This window comes from Notothenia coriiceps, unplaced genomic scaffold (assembly GCF_000735185.1).
Source record: "Notothenia coriiceps isolate Sejong01 unplaced genomic scaffold, NC01 NC01_scaffold00015785, whole genome shotgun sequence".
NCBI classification, from domain to species: Eukaryota; Metazoa; Chordata; class Actinopteri; order Perciformes; family Nototheniidae; genus Notothenia; species Notothenia coriiceps.
Window position 1 is genome coordinate 72,200 of NW_011348486.1, and position 17,705 is coordinate 89,904.

Consider the following 17,705-nt stretch of genomic DNA (forward strand, 5'->3'; position numbering starts at 1 on the left):
ATCACACACAACACACACACACGCACCACACGTAAACAGATTGAGATATACTATAACCAGAGCATGTTGTCATTTTATCGACTACAGAAAAGTTATCGCTGAGAAGAAACTACTTTTTGAAAGTTCGCACTAATCAAAACACATGTGGACTTATATGTGGTATTGATGATTCAGCAGCTCTCTTCATACCCGTCTCCGCCTACCTTTAACACACAACACAACGTACAACGGCGCTCTTGCCACGCACGCACACACACCACAAACACACACACACACCACACACACAACACACACACACACACACACACACACACACACACACACACACCTGGATCACAGAAAGTGTTGTGTCTGCAGGAGTTTGGAGGTGCCCCTTCATGGAGACGAGTGCTACGAATCTGTGTACGAGAATGTGAAGCTTAGCTCTCCTACAGTGCAAGTGAAACACACACACAAACACTCACACCTACGAGCCACACACACACAACACACACACAACACACACATCACACACGAAGCTACACCTGGCTAGATGCACACTCACTCTTGATAGACCTATTGAAGGATACTGTCTCAATTTACATTTTCCAATTGAAAGACTTATAGTATGTTAAAGTGTTCATTCGATGGCATTGAGCGCGTTGTATATTCAACTTGTTCCAGAAGTTGTTACTTAGGTTCTTCAGATTGGAAATGTTTATGCATTCAACTTATCTAATAACGAACAATGTTAATGTTTGAGTGTAATGACCACTTATCTAAAGAATTACTTTCAAACATAACAACGCTTATAAGTAGGCTTATCTCAAATAATGACTTATTAGACAAGAACACTTTGAACACTTTCTCACAATAATGACTCAACAATATTAACAATATTGCTCTTAGTATCTGAAAATAATTGACTTAAGCAAGGTACTACTAGGGATGATAACACATTGGTGTAATTTTGGAGAAACTCAGCTCGAGTGGCGGCTAGAATTTGAAAATACACACAGGAAAAATCTTCACTTCCTCACAGGAGCCCCTCCTCCAACATGAACACGCATATGACCAATGAGGGCACGATAAGTTTGTGCAGATGGAAGTGACAGGCAGGGTAGCATCCAGTAACTTTAGCGGGCCGGTCAGATGATTGGTCGTACATTTTTACAGACTAGTTCCACAGATGACCTTTTTTTGTTATGGATTTATTGTCAGAGCACTCAGATATTCATTGCTACCGGGATGTTAAGAGCATTCCATGGAATATAACAACAAGTGTTATCTCGAGCGGTTTCTCAAACTTAACCTACCCACCTTTAAGTAAATCATTAATTTCTAGAAAATCTTGAGATACTAATTAATTATTTTAGACCACTTGGGTCATGTAATCTGACAAAGTTTATTGTTATCTCCAAATTACCAAGTCATCATTTCAAGTAAGCTGGTTATTATAATGACTAACATGAGGCTTTCTTATATATCACAAGTTCAAATCGTATTCCTTTTTACGCTCGTGGAAATAGGCTTCCATAGCCTATAACAGTTAACGGCTGATGAACCCCAATCAACACTGAATACAGAGGGGTCCTGATCAGCTAACATGGGTTCGCTGGTACAGATTTGAAGTGTAAAGCATATTCAGTTCGTTTGGATCCAGTTTTTCAAAAAACAGCGTGAGGTAGAGCAGGTGTATAATTGAGGGCACCTGCAGATGGAGAAGCTTTGCAACACCTCCACAGTGAAAAAGTTTAAAAGCTGAGAGCGAACAGAGCTGAGTCCTCTTATCTTAAAAAAACGCCGAATGGCTCGATCTGTTCTAACTAGTAGACGCGAATTCCCAGCCTTGGGTTGAATGTCGCACTTTAAAGAAAAAATAAAAAAAAAACTAAAAACAAGATAGCTTTCTACATATTTTGCTCTCCATAAATATATGTATCAACTGCAGTCCCTCTCGTTAGTATGTCTCTGCGGGCAGGCATGTGCCTGAGGTCAGGCGGGGTAGTGTTTCTGGATCTTTCGAACCTGCCTTGTGATCTTCTTCGGGGTCCAGGTCCTCCTGCAGCTCCCAGGTGGCCTCCGTCGCCTACGAGAGGCCCGCACCACTTCACCAGTAGTGGTCACCTCCTACGATAACACAACGGGAAACAATGCCCACAGGAAATAAGTGCACAACTTCACCAGGTAGTGGGTCACCTCCTACGATAACACACGGGAAAACATGCCACAGGAATAAGAGTGCACCCCCACACTGAGGACCTTCAGTGGTGACCATTTACAATCCAGACAAACGCTGCTGTGTGTGTGTGTGCGTGTGTGTGTGTGTGTGTGTGTGTGTGTGTGTGTGTGTGTGTGTGTGTGTGTGTGTGTGTGTGTGTGTGTGTGTGTGTGTGTGTGTGTGTGTGTGTGTGTTTAGTGCTCCTGTACAGACCTCTCCAGTATCAGTGTCTGTAGTAACAGCCACCTCCAGCACTCTGTCCACCTCCACGTAGTCCGGGTTAAATAAGTCCTCATCGGACTGGAGTAGGGGACACATAGAGATGGAACAACAACATTATTCAGCATTAATTAATTATCAGGTCATGGAACTATTTTATAAAGCAATAGAGTGGTGCAGTGATGACATATTTGTGTACCCTGACCCAGAAGTCAGCAACATCAAGGCTCCCTCAAGAAATAGCAATGGGATCTGTCCATTGGTTTTTGGAATATTGCAAAAACTAGGATTTCTGGCCAACACACGTTTATGATACTTACACAATAATCTCCACATATTAACACCACTATATGATTTCTGAAGCGTAAATGCAATGGCTAGAAGTATAAATATACTAAATCACAGTTGTATGACTTCAGGTCACCTATATGCAAAGGTGGCTAATGCTCGATGTGAGGATGAGTGCATTATTTACTGACGTATTTTTTGTTGTAGAACAACACTTTAAAATCTGTTGAGCTTGTGTTGACCACAGAAATCTATTCAGTGGTAAAATACTGACTCATTTCCAAGTTTAAGAACTTCCTGCACCACTCTAAAGGCTGTGTAGAGAGGTAAAATAACGAGTAAGACTAGCATCTATGTTTTTAGGATTAATTCTATCCGAATATTGTTTTGAAAATTCAATTTCATTATTTAAATGTCTATCTTTCCCATTGTTTTCATATCATATGAACATATGCCACAGAATCAACGCAACATTTCAATGTTTTGCTAGATGATTATCATTTTTTATATGAATAGTTTCCATTCTTTTCAATAGCTTCCATTCAACAAATAGCCTTATTATAATAAAAGCAAACGCTTATTACAATTTGTAATATCTCTTTATTCAACAGTGTTGTTCTGAATGAGATTTAACAATACTTATTAAAAATAGCCTTGATATAGGAAAATAATGAAGTCTAAAAAACACTACCATAAAATTGAAATTAGTCGTTGAAGGCAAATTAGGCTTCTAAATATTAGTGTTGCCTTGGTTACAGTATGATGGAGTTAACCTTTTGACCTTTCCAGCACTTTCAACATTTTGCAGCGACACTGGATCTTAATTATGAGACAGTGTGACCCTCATTATGACCCTGAAGTAATCACGTTTACATGTTTCCAATAACTACTGTCAGTAACAGCTTTGCTACATTATTAAATAGAAATGTGTCCAGCCAGGTTTGAAAGGAGGAGATAGGCCTGGACAGAATACAGGGGTGGATGAATGGTTACCTCTGTGAACAGATGTTTGGTCTGAGCCTGTTTGGTCCTGAAGCGTTTAATCTTCTGGTGGATTCTGGGATCTTTCTCCAGCTCCTCCAGAGTGGCCCACTTGCAGTGCATATAAGAACTAAAATCACACAAAACAAAATAATCAACACACCTTTCATTAAGTAAAGCATATGTATGAAGTTTGCATGTTTTAAAAATCCAATAAGACTTAAATAATGGGAAATCACAATCACTTTCCTCTCCATTATCATTTCAACACAAAGCCCATTTTTTCATGTACAGTAGGGAGAAAAACGTTTGGATAGAGGGATATCAAAAATATATAATTGAATTCTAATAGCATTACCATAGAACAGCAGCTCAATGTATTTCAAAAGGGACCAAAATCTTCATTGTCAGGTACAGGAAGCACTTTTTTGTTATGATGCGGTCCAAGTTTAACTTGAATTATTCTCACTGTGGGCAACAACCCAAATAATAAGCTCCAAACACACTTGTTGTCAACGTGGATAAAACATTTTGATGTACTTTCATCGTCAGATCATGAAAGTTACTTGGGTGGGAGAGAAACTCCCTCTGGAGGGAACACCGAGAGGCTTTGCAGCCATTTACATGCACAACAACCTATCAAACTCTACAGGAAAGGGAACACCCTTAAAAAGCATAACCGGGCCTCTTTAATCCCAAATTGCTCCTGTAGGCATGTCTATGGTATTGAGTGTATGTAAGAAGCTTCAAATGAGAAAAAGGCTGCTCAAAAATATATAATGTAAAATAAATGTTCGATGAGACAAAATAAATCCTCCTTCTGAAAGGCCTGATAGAAATTCCACAAATGATTTGGGGTCAGTGAACAGATATACATTTTATTTTTAAACAAAACGAAGTTAAGATGTTTGTCCTTCACTGTTTCCTACAAATGGTTCTGGCTATAATGTTGATCTGTATGCACCATTGTCTGCTGAATGTAAACAAACAAGGGAGAATAAAGACGCCTCCCATAATAGTCCATGGGAGAGAAAGCAGAACAAATGTTGTTACTATGGCTACAGTTTGACATGGATGATTGAATCCATAAGGCCCAATCTATAAACGGACTAATATAGATGTCACTGCAGTGTACTGTACATGAACCATGCTGTCAACGACGACATGGCATTATGTATAATAATGTGTTTACACTCTAAATGTTACACACATTCACATCCATTCAGTTTGATATAAGCAAACTCCCCATGTATTATTCATCACCCATGGGAATAAATTGTGATGATAATAATAGTGGCATATCTGTATAGGACCTTTTCTTTAAGATACAAAGTGCTGGAACAAAGCAGGAGCGTCTCCAGAGACCCCCGAGCGGAGCCTCAGTGAGAGCAAGAGAAACAGCTTCCTCTGGAGAGAAGACCACTGCTCAAACACAGCCGTGTGAAGGCAACTTCTCTGGGAGGAATCAATGTCATAAAAACTGTTTACTAAGTAGCTCTAACAAAGTCAAGTCATTTCTATAATGCTTTGAGTGAGTATTCAACACCTCCAAGGTTGTGCATGGTGACTTCCAGGACTTTTAGATTCACCAGGGCGGGGGGAATTTTGGCCATTTCTTCGATCATGTTAGGGTCCGAAATTGGGGGTCTCAAACTTGGTTCCAGGTGGAGTTTATATATTAAACAAAAACCCAATTGGTACAGTTCTGTGACCAGTGCTACGAAACAGGATTTGGGGTTAGTGAGGTCACTCCAGGGTTATTTCTGAATTGTTTGTCCTACGACACTGGTTGACTTCTTACTTGCTGACCAGCTGCAGAGCAGTTATGTTCAATCAGAGCTCAGTGCACAGACTTTAAGGATATAATGTCATATTCCAGGCTCAAGGAAACACAGTTTAAGGATTAAACTGACAAATACTAAATCGCTGACTAAATTAATATAGTATTACGGCCCATTTACAGAACAATCTGTTTTTAATTACATTTTTGGTTTGCAAGCTTACTTAAATATGTCATAATAACCCAGAACATCATTAACCGGAGCAAAGTATTCAGAGAAATGCATAGAGTCCATGGCACTGTTAGTCTTATTACATCATATCACATCATATATGAACTGTTATTTGTTTCAGCTTCCTGACCCGTATGTAGTACAGGTAGGAGAGCACGTGTTACGATTATTGTGTTATGTCACGTTTTGTATGTCTTGTTTTGGGTGTTTTGCTGTTCTCCCTGTCATGTTTTCCTCTTGGTATATTCTCTGGTCCTTTTCCCTGTGTTTTTCCTCCCTGTCGTTAGTTTCCCTGGTGTGTCTCCTCCCCTGCCCGGCTGTTTCTCGTCTTGTGATTACCCCTCCCTGTATTTAGTCTTGTCTCTTCCTGTGTTCAGTGTTGGTTCGTCTTTTGTTTGTGACTGAGTTCACCGGTGAGTGGTCTGTTTTGTCCCAAGTATTTTTATTTATCCTTGAAATAAAGGTTAATCAGAGTTATCTGCATTTGGGTCCTGCTTCCTTCACTCAACCGTAACAGCACGCCTCTGGTTTAATAAAAAAAAAAACATGTGGTGTAACAAACAGCTTTGTAAACAATACAGACTAAATAAAAGGTTGTCGTAGACGGTAAAAGGTCTGCTTTTATATAACTCTTTCCCAGATTTTGCAACCCCTCAGTGCTTTTAGATTTACAAGTCAGCATTCACCCATTCATGCAGAGGCTGCTTTTACAAGGTGCAAGGGCATCGGGAGAAATGTGTAGTTAAGTATCTAGTCTAAGGACACATGGTGACTGCTGGGGATCGAACCAACAACCTTCCAATCGAGGATAAACATTTGTTTTTGTGTCTGCCAGCACAAGAAAGGCTCTTGAGGCCTAGTAGCAGGGCCGGTTCTAGCCAATTTGCTGCCCTAGGCGAGATGTTATATATAAAGAACAAATTAAAAATCTCTACAAAAGACAAATACACAACTTATTGACACGTCACATCCTCTAGGGGGGTCCGGGGATATGCCCCACCGGGAAGATTTTTTTTAACATTTTAAAGTAAAATGCTTCAATCTGGTGCACTTTGAGCACACAATTACTAGAGACCTGATCCAGGGGGTACAACTCCCATATGAAAAAGATCGGTTTATATTTTAATAATCAAATAAGTATATGAACATAACCAATAGCCTACCATAGCCAATAACAAATAAATGTAACTTATTTTATTTTTGTTCATTTATATCTTATTTTACCCAGTTAACATTTATTAATTTATGCATATTTTTGTGTATCTCCAACTTTAAACGATATTTTTGGTTTACTTTCCTATAGTATACATTGGAATGATTTCAAACCTGTTTTTATTTATCCTAATAATTATAAAGGAGTGCCTTGGAAATATGTGTTTACATAATTTGTAAACACATATTTGTTTGAGACCCACTGAGATAACTTAGACTAAAATTAACTATCTAAACACTCAGAGAGTCCCTAACCTCACTGAGCCTCTCCGTCTGACAGGAGAGCTCTCCTCCACCCTGGTTGTAGAAACATCTACTTCTTATATCCGTTAGCGCAGCTAGCACCAGATTCCAATAACAACAGCGCCGGTACCGGTGCGCCCTCTTCCTCGCTCGCTCTGTCGCTCCCACGCTCGCACTTTGGCTGTGAGCTGCGGGCGCCTGATAAGCCAACATCCCCCACTTTCATCACTTACAGCGCCCATGGTACAGGGCTAATGAAAAGTGTAACCGGGGTGAAAAGGGTGTTAAATGTACTTAATTATGAATGTTGTTACATCAAGGCCGAAAATTTGGATGAGCGCCAACGGTCAAAAATGTTTTTTCCCTCCCAGAGCTACCAGCGCAGCGCCCGCCAGATCTGGCGCCCTAGGCGACCGCCTATGCCAAAAATCGGCCCTGCCAGTACATACAGATCTGGCGGGCGCTGCGCTGGTAGCTCTGGGAGGGAAAAAACATTTTTNCTCTCTCTTATAACAGGCTTCGAACTACTTACTTCTCGTGCTTCGTTGACAGTCGCCGTTTGTAAATGCATGTGTCGAACCCTACAGAATAAACATTATAGTACGTCATTTCCCGTGGTAGTGTTTCGTTATGAATTGTTATTGTTGTTGGCATTTCGACGTCGTAATTCTTGTGGTATTCCCGACATTTATGAGTAGCGCTCCAAGTCCGTTATGACGCTACGTCAGCAGCGAACGCCGCTCGCTATCGTCGAGTGAGTTTCGCATTATGCCACTAGGTATCTTAGTCCCTGATTGCCGACTTTCATCTACCACGTTGACGTAGTACATAGTCGGCCAAATTGACAAATATTACCGATAGGCGACCACGACGAGAAAAGGAATCCGAGAGTGTTGAGTCTAGCGACCGTAGTGTTTGTAATGTCGAGTCCAGTGACTTACGCTTTTGGGCTGTCTGATATTCTAGGTCGCAAAGGGGGACCTTCGAGGGAGCACGCGAGAGGACAAGGCTGGGACGGCGAATGGCCTATGGCAGGCGGAAAGAGGGAAGCTTTTCGCACCCGAAAGAGTATCGAGTGCGACATCCATAGAGTCAAGCACATCAGCAAGCGAGGTCGACCGACCACGTGATTGGGGGCAAGTCGGGCTGGCGACGGCGGAATAGGCCATTGATAGCAGAACTCAGGGTGGCATTCTGTGCTGAATAGGCGGTGACCGTCGTCGGTGACCATTGTCTATCGTCTCGCTCCATACTCCGCCCATGTCTCAAGAACTTTCACCACCGGATGATGCCATGTGATCTTCTGTCATAAACATAGACGCGGGACGACTTCGGGTCCATGGAAGCTTTTTCTCAACATCGAGAACTAGGCCGTTTGTTTGGTGGCGCCATCGCCAAACAAACGTTCGTCGTCTAATGCGCGCTTTTTTTCTAGAGTTCTTCTAGGACCTAGAAAAGATGCGCGCAGAGCGCGCGAGAGAGTCCTTGCTTTTGAGTGCAAATTCTAAACCGTACTCTATAGTTTTTCTAGAGAGTGGATCTGAGGAAAATTTAATTTTTCTAAAATTTAGTAGATTTCATATATACTCATTTTGAACCAGGACCTGTCCATGGTTAACGAATTAAGTCACTCGTGGATAGAGTCGCTAGACAGACTAAAGCACGTAGTATAAACGGCTTGAGGGGCAGCCATCTATTGATGCTATGCCTCCGGAATGGTAGACGGGTCACGACGTTACTATGGCGCTCTGGGTGCGAGTGGCGAGGCTAAAAGTCGTGTATTTGGTCGGCGCCTTCCGGCGTCGCGTCTTCACGGACGTTGAAATAGGCGGAGGTAGTCAGATAATTAACACGGCCCTTCGATCTCATCATCAGAGCGTCATATCACACGCGTTTGCAACACGGTACGACGTCCGTAGCCACAGTGCGAGCAGCAAACATACCGAAGTAAGTCGAGGCAGGGTTGCTAGTTCCGCTCAATGTACTAGGGGTACAACACGTTTTTCGCCATCGAGGAAGCCAGGAGGCTAAAAAGCACAGTCTTCATTCAACCGGCGTCAATAGTGAGTACCATACCGTCGTACGTATTAAGAGAATGACAGTACGGTAGGCATTCTACGAAAAGACACTGACCTATGAGTGTTCAGTAAGCTCTTATCCATCGCGCTGGCTCACGAGAACGGCCGCAGTTGGTGCCCTATTATGGGCGCTGGTGTATCGTCTTGAAATTTTCACGATAGTAACTTTTCAAGAGCCCGCTTTTGAGAAGTTCTAGAATGGCGACACTCTAGGCCAAGCTACATTGGGTGAGCGTGGGTTGACTAGAAGTCGAGAAAATGAAAGTGGTCGCAAAGACCCTCGTTTTTGGTCTTCGTTTTCGGCGTTTTTCTTATTTCCGCTGTTGCCTTTACAACTTAATGAGGTATGAGAGGAAAAGTTATAATACTCGTAAATAGTCCAATAACCGAGTCTCGCCTATGATAAACTTACATAAATCTTTTTATTTGTTTATCCAAGCGCGGTGTAAAGGGGCTTTTCAACGGTGGAACTGCAGATTCTTTGGTAATAATAAGTCTGTAATTGATATTTTATCGCATAGTGCTCGGGAAAGCGAGAAGTTCTAAAGAGTACAAACTTCGAATATAGCTATTCGAAATTACGCATCAAATGTGTCAATTTCGATTGCGTCAGTCGTGGCACATCTTTAGATTGTTACGCCGAGTAGCAGTAGAGCGTGGCAGTGGGCTACCGACATCCGTATCGAACCAAGTACGCCATGACGGCCCGGAAACGCCTACTCTCTCTCTCTCTCTCTCTCTCTCTCTCTCTCTCTCTCTCTCTCTCTCTCTCTCTGACGACGAGCTCGCTGTTGCATCGGAACGATGGATAGCCTACAGCTATTTGTTTACGTCCCCACCACTTTTGTACATAAAAAAACACCACTGGGATTACTTAATGCTCAATTGACAACTTGCTTACACTCAATGTCCCAGTAGCCGCAAATAGATCAATATAGATTTGAAATCATGTTTAGTGAGTCTGAGAGCATGTGGTTCACTTTAGCAGCATCTGTCCTTTACTATGAGTCTCATTTCAGCTGTCACATTAATTTAGTTCAAGTGGTGTGCATCACTGCTGTCATAACTGTGCATACAGGCCTGACCATATAGTCAGAGCTAAGTAGCTATCTATATTCATCATCTGCATTTGTCTCATTGGCTGCAGTGTTACAAAAGCCTGAAGGTAAGCACAGGGCTGAGCTCTCTATAGAGATAAATGCATTGAAAATGTTGTTTATCTTTGAAGAAGTGAGAAAAACCTTTGGCTGCACACATTATGCAAATTAGTATGTTTATTTATACAGTATATTGATTTTCTATTTAATAAAATGCTCCAGTGTGGGTTTAATTTGAAACACAGAGATGAAAGGATGACAGAGGATCTTAAATGACAAGCATCTTTTTGAAATAGAAATTATGCTTGCTGTGAAACTCTAGTATAGAAAGGGGTGTACAGAAATAGGAGATATGCACTTGTAATATCACAATTTCATCATCCCACGCTCATACTGAATTACACACACACACACACGCTTCGGGCATGGGATTAACCAGAAACACATTTTCATGTTGCCATGTGCCTAATAAAGCTCTTTTGCTGTCCTAATTGGGTCTTTTGGTGCACTTCTTTTGATGTGCAGGGATGAGAGAGAGGGGTGGAAACTGTAAAGCCTATTAAAGAAGATGGGCTACTTTCCTTTCCGCTATATAGCCCTGCAGCAGATGGAAACATTGAACCAAACACAGTTGTTCTCCCGCGTACACTTACACAGGCACGAACACACAGATATTTACATATATTCTGCCGGCCCCAAACTCTAACTCTACATGAAAGCAGTTGGAGCGATCTCAGAGTAGGGCAAGGCTATATTCTGTGCAAAAACTGAAATCACAAAGAGATGTGAAGGTTTGGGAGAGACAGATGGAGAGAGACAAGGAACCCAAGATAAACAGAATAGGCAGAGGAATAGCCATAGATCAAGGAGAGAGCGGCTCGGAAATAGAAGAGAAAGACTGAAAGGGAGGAACACATAAAAGACAAAATGAGGAGGTGAAATGAGGTGAGAGTGAGCAAGACAAAGAGAAAGACGGGGGAAATTCACTTGACAGAGAGAGAGAGAGTACAGAGAAATGAGAGTAGAGGCTAAAACAAATGGAGCGAACAGACAGGGAGATGAATGTGGCAGCAAGATGCAGGTTTTTGTAGTTTATAACACAGCCGCTGGAAATATTTCACAGGTGCAGAGAAGTTTGTGCACAGAGACAGTGGATAAATATATTTGTTTGCCCACGGGACGACATCCCTTTAAATCCTAAGGCCATATGAGCTGGGGAGGACACTGGCCAATATCTCTGCCTGGGGCTTCTCTTGTGGGAAAACAATGATTTTATGTAGGCCAAAGCATCAGTTTGGCTTCCTTTAGTAAGTCACACCGAAAACAATAGCACCTCCTTCCGTTTGCAGAGCAAGTCTCTTGAATTAGTTTCAGTCAATTCCTCTCTATAAAAGGCTTTGATTAGAACTGTAAATGGACGGAATTTGTTTATAGCTTCCACACTAAAGCTCTGTAGAAAGTGCCTGTGATTCACAATGCACTGCACAGGATATGGAGAGTTGAGGTTTAGTTTCTTGATCAAGGATACTTTGAACTTTCGACAGGAGGCGCTGATGATCAAACCACCAGCTCTGCCATTAACAGACAACCTGCTCTACCTGTGCCCCCTAAGAATAAAACATTCACTAACTTTGACCCCTTGTCATGGATTTTTAACTGACAGTCGCTCAAAACTTCAGAATAATAAATCTCAAGTTTATCAAAAATGCGGTCCCCTAAACATAGTCAATTTACAGAAATAATGAACACTTTTTGACCTACTGATCTTTTGTTGACAACAGCATATTCTCAAAATCTACATGTGACAATATTTGCTATCATAGTGTCTATCAGCTGGCCTAAACATGCCAACGCACCTTGGTAACATCATCTGTTGTCGGCAAAGCAACAGTAAGTATGCACACTAATTGTGTCAATTTGTATTTAAGGCTATGGAAAGATATTGAGTCATTCCAACTGGAAAGTGTTAAGCCCAAGTGAAGGCCTCTCACACTATTAACATGTATAGTCATTACATTCATGAGTTTGACCTGCATTCCTTGCACAAAGTCAGACTGTAGCTTAGAAAAGGCCATTCTCAGCAAGTTAACTTTGGGCTCATCTCAGCTGGTTGTTGCCTCGTGCTGGTGGTGATCAAGGGTGGGCCAACCTTCCATGCAAAAAGAATCCTGCCCTGCTTTCATTAAGACACTTTTTATAACAGAGCAGCAGATGGTGAAACACACACAGACACATTCACTGACACACACACTGCGGCCCCCTGAGGAGCAACCTCGCCTCCTATCCTCAACTTTCTCTATTTCTCACTCCCACTTTTCCTCATCTAGTGGCCTTCTTTCTCACATCCTAACAGCGCAAACTTCAAAGTGGCTGCTATTTACAGGTTGCCCTAACTACAAAGGATTTTCCGATGTAAAATGGGCCACAAAACACATCCCTTTTGCTTTGTAAGCATTGTTGCCTTTCTCAGCTAGTAATTGGGTTAGAGAATAACAAAGCAGACAAATGTGTTTTCTTGGTTGTTCCAGTAATTTTTCTATATTTTTCAAATGTCAGGCTACACCTTGAAAATGTGTCTGAATCAGAACAGATCTGAGATATCTTCGAAGAGAGATGTTGCCATGCAATGAAAGGATAGAAGAATTCAAATAAACATCCCACGCAGGATGCTGTGCCTGTATTTATAGGGTCTTTCTCTGACAGGTTTTTTACAGCTATAATAAGAATACTCTGTGTAGTCTCACTGTAGCGTTTGACAGGTATAACACAGGCAGGCATTTTTCTGTTATTTACTGTACATCACTTTCATCGCCTACACAGTTTCTGCCACAGCATATGTAACACACTGTTTAACATGATGTCACTGTGGCTTAATGGTCCAATGAAGAATTCCTTCTTCGTGTGTTGAAACATGATCCGACTGCTGTTTTCTGTCTCCTCAGTTTATTAGAGGCAGCTCCAGGTTTGAGGTCAACATACGCAGAACAGATCACGGCCAAAGGCTGATGGGCCGCACTGATTGACTGCGCACATACTGCGGCCAGTGGCCACACAACGTACACAAAATGTATGTCCCCCTTACTCACTCCTACATGTAAGGAGTAAATTGTGTGCGTTTATATGTTCATGGAGAAGGCTGCCAGGTCTATGAAAACACACTCACACACACACACAAACACACATGCACACATCAAGTGTCAGGGCCAGTTTCCTCCTGTCAAACAGTAGCAGGGCAGACAGGAAGCAGGGTGGCTTGGAGAGCAGACAGGGGTGAATGCCATCACCTTTTATAGACATGGCATGGCTGCACACAGGGACACACACACAAACACACGCAAATACAGTATATTTCTAAATCCAAAGGACAGATGGCCTAGAGATTATGCTAAACCAATAATACATTACATTTTATGCCAACTTTACATTGCTGCCCAGTATACAAGGTTCAGCTCATTCCCATAATGCACTTCTCTGCATTATTCATGACTCTGAGAGCAATCATACACGACACTGTCATTACCACAAACACGCTACATGACAGGTGCTCCTCTCAAATGACAGTCACATGCATTTGAACCTACGCACATCCTCTCAAGTGTGTTAGAGGGAGACATTTTATCCCCTAAAATAAATCTTTCTTACCTTTACGGTAGTTCACCTGCTTGGTTTGCATGGAAAAGGTTCCCACCACGAGACCCATGTTGACTTCTGGTCGCAGGCAAGTTGTGAGTGCTTGTGTGTTTGTGTGTTGTCCTATTAAAGGTGTGCTAGTGAGTGTGTGTACGCTACAGTCAATGAGTGTGTTTGGTTATTAAGTTAGTCCAGCTGTATGTGTTGTAGTACCGATATCACTTCTCATTCTGCCTCCCACCACACTGCTCCACCGCTTCTGCTCCAGGGTGTGTGCGTATGTCTGTGCGAGTGAGTGAGTGAGTGAGTGAGATAGAGAGAGCGGATGTGTGTGTGTGAGAGAGTGAGATTGTGAATGAAATAGCGGGCGCACATGCACTCTGAGGCTACCTTTGTCTACGCTGTCACCGAAGCTGCCTATTTTACATTCTCTCTATCCCTCTCTCTCTCTCTCTCTCTGCCGTGCAGACCCTCCCTCTTTCCTCCCCCTTCCTCTCTCTCAGTGTGTCCCCAGCCACCAGACTGTCATTCCATCAATTCCTCTCTGCCTCTTCATGTGTCTGCTTCTCTCTGCTCCCTCTTCCCCTCCTGTATGTCTCAGTCACTCCTCTTTGTCTGTCTAGAGGGGGGAAAGGGTTTGCACGCAGTTGCACAGAAAAAGGCAGAGACAGAGAGTGAGGGTGAGGGGTGTGTGAGGGGAGAACAGGAAAGGATAAAACTCAAGGAACAGAGCAAGAGAAAATCAAAAGGGAATGAGAAATACACAAGGAGTAGGAGAGGAGAGGAGAAGACAGAGACAAATTAGGAGGCTTCACAAACGGTGGGGGAGGCAAAGTGAGGGTGGGAGAGAGATAGAGAGGGATGAAGAGAGCAAGAGGTGAGGGAAGATAAGGAAGGGCTTGACTGATCCATCCCTCGTTGCATTCAACAGTCAAACGGTCTGACTGTGGGGAGAGTATTTGCTGCTTTATCTCTACATGCACAGGTCTTACAGGTGCTGTGTGTGTATGTGTGAGTATGTGTGTGTGAGTATGTGTGTGTGTGTGTGTGTGTGTGTGTGTGTGTATAATTATTCAGTTAGCGGTTGGGTCACGGACAAAGCCCCGTACATCTGACACCACCACATTTCCTGAACACTGCCTTGCATATGTCAGCGGCGGCATAAAGGCAAGCTGTATACCAGACATGTGTTGGCTCTAAAGTCTGCTGATGTATCCATCACACTGTTACACAATCAGGCCACACACACACACACACACACACACACACACACACACACACACACACACACACACACACACACACACACACACACACACGCACACACACACACAGCAGCGTTTGTCTGGATTGTAAATGGTCACCACTGAAGGTCCTCAGTGTGGGGGTGCACTCTTATTCCTGTGGCATGTTTTCCCGTGTGTTATCGTAGGAGGTGACCCACTACCTGGTGAAGTGGTGCGGCCTCTCGTACGAGGAGGCCACCTGGGAGCTGCAGGAGGACCTGGACCCCGAAAAGATCAAGGAGTTCGAAAGGATCCAGAAACTACCGCCTGACCTCAGGCACATGGTGAGGAGGAATACTAAACGAGAGGGGAAACTGCAGTTTGATACAATATTTATGGAGGAAAATATGTAGAAAGCTATCTTGTTTTTAAAGTGCGACATCAACAAAGCTGGATTACTATAGACAGAAGCACTTATCTGTGAAAGGAGAAATAGTCAAAAAGAAAATGTATTGTATTAAATACATTGGCAGAGTATTGTTATCAGGGGAAACTAACATTTTGAAATCCTGTGAAATAAAAGCCAGTGACTGTAAGGCTTTCATTGGAAAACTAACATCATTTACCAATGCATTGTTAAAAGAGCAGTCAGCGTGTCTGGATTTGATCAGAATCAGAAAGAGGTGTTCTTGCCAAGTTGATCTACACATACGAGCAACTGACTCTGGTGTGTATGGTGCATAAATAAAACACAGTAAGAAAAAAACTAAAAGGAATGTAGGATTATAATACAAACTTTTAACATGGGAAATAAAAATAGAGAAATATTCAAACCAAATATAAATATACAAAAAACAGAATAGTCGGACAGAAAAGGTCCTGAAGCCTCTTGCCAGAATGTGTCCAGGGTGGGAGGGCTTTGCAGATTGCAGCCAATAACCTTCTCAGCAGAGTGGATGATACGCTGCAGCCTTTTTTAAATTGTATTTGTCCTTATAAGTTTAAAGTCAACACAGAAGTTGCAGAACAATTAGCTTGAAGCATTTAACCCAACATTCACATTTAAATTGAATAAATGTGCTAAATTAAGACTTTTTACATCTGTAAATGGTGTTACAACACTCTCCTGATGCTCCGTTTCTTTTCCAATCAGGCAAACATCTGTCAAAGAGCACATCACCAGATTTGAATTGCTAAAAGATACAGAGATGTGGGCGGCAATTCAGACCTAGATAGAAAATAGTGAGCGAAAACACTTGGGTCGGTAGGCAGATGAAAGGAAAAGGAAAAACAACATCATGTGTCTATTTCATCTGAGGAACAACACCTGCCCACTTCTGCTCCATCTCAGATTCACCATCTTGCCCTTGTTTATTTTGTCGCTGGAAGTAATGGCAAACAGTCAGGGTTGTGGGCTTTTCTCCTCCAGCTGGATGTTATGTTTGTTTTTGGATGTGAAATTGAGGTTTTGAAAATCCATGTAGAGCCTTTTCTCTTCTGTGACCCACAATCCTCTCCACATCTGTGATTCACACTGCTTCAATATGAAGAACAATCAAAAAACCTCAACAGAAGCAAAATCATCTGGATGTTGAATGCAAATTGCTGCTTAAAATGTAGTCATTTTTCTTTTTTCTACCCCTGAGGGAAGCAAGAGTGAGACCTGAGAGAATTATTCCTGCTCTCTTGCTGTTATTCTTTTCAAAACTAGTATTTTAACTTATTACGCCTCGGCAGCAGCAATCTGTTGCACCAATTATTTTATTTTTGGTCCATTTCACCTCAAAACTCACACAGCATCCTCTCTTACCTTTTTCAAAATTGGAACAACTTATTTACCTCTCATCAGAATCAGAAATACTTTATTTACAGCGGGGATTGTGTTTCATGATAATTGTTCCATTTCAGAAGGAAATACAACAAAAGATTAACAAAATAAAATATTTGTGTTAACATAGGAAGTAAGAACGTGCAATTAAAAGATTAAATAAAATACAAAGAATTCATCAAAATTCATTTTAATACCGGATTCTTTGCTATTTCTGTGGTTTAGTTTAGTTTAGTTTATTTATTTATAGTGTTGTGGACAGTCCCCATCGATGAACTGTCACAGCTTCTAGTGGTCAGTCTGGTGTTGTTACGTTGAGTAACCAATGAGTTAAGAGGTGGAGGGGCTGTATTGTGCAGGATTTCGTACACCAGAACGATGTTCCTATACTTTATTAAATCTTCCCAACTCAGGATGTTATGCTTGTTGAGGATGGTACAGTAATGGGAGCGGTTAGGTTTCTGGTCCAGTACTTTGAGGGTTTGTTTGTACAGGGTTGCTAGTGGCTTCAGTGTGGAGCTGTTATTTTGCCCCCAGCTTGTGAGACAGTATGTAAGATGTGAGATGATCATGGCATTCATGTATAATTTGGCAGAATTCAATGTCATTGTGTTTCTTATGTATTTAAAATTTGCTAGGCTAAACTTGAGTCTTTGGGTCACTTTTTTTTGACTTGTGTTTTGAATGTTAA

General features: G+C 41.9%; 2 protein-coding genes across 2 annotated transcripts in view; both read right to left on the reverse strand.

Annotated features, from left to right (window-relative positions):
* LOC104949187 (chromodomain-helicase-DNA-binding protein 6-like) overlaps nucleotides 1-1,997 on the reverse strand; it is a 7,050-nt gene extending 5,053 nt beyond the window's left edge. Inside the window, exon 1 of the mRNA XM_010775494.1 lies at nucleotides 1,963-1,997. Coding sequence (XP_010773796.1) covers nucleotides 1,963-1,964 — 2 coding nt within the window. The 5' untranslated portion in view covers nucleotides 1,965-1,997. The remainder of the gene's footprint in view (nucleotides 1-1,962) is intronic.
* A 112-nt stretch (nucleotides 1,998-2,109) lies between these two features.
* Nucleotides 2,110-17,705, reverse strand: part of LOC104949188 (chromodomain-helicase-DNA-binding protein 6-like) — a 27,232-nt gene continuing 11,636 nt past the window's right edge. Inside the window, exons 6-8 of the mRNA XM_010775495.1 lie at nucleotides 3,701-3,818; nucleotides 2,414-2,500; nucleotides 2,110-2,181 (exon numbers count right to left, since the gene is read on the reverse strand). Of these exons, the coding sequence (XP_010773797.1) occupies nucleotides 2,110-2,181; nucleotides 2,414-2,500; nucleotides 3,701-3,818 (277 nt within the window). The remainder of the gene's footprint in view (nucleotides 2,182-2,413; nucleotides 2,501-3,700; nucleotides 3,819-17,705) is intronic.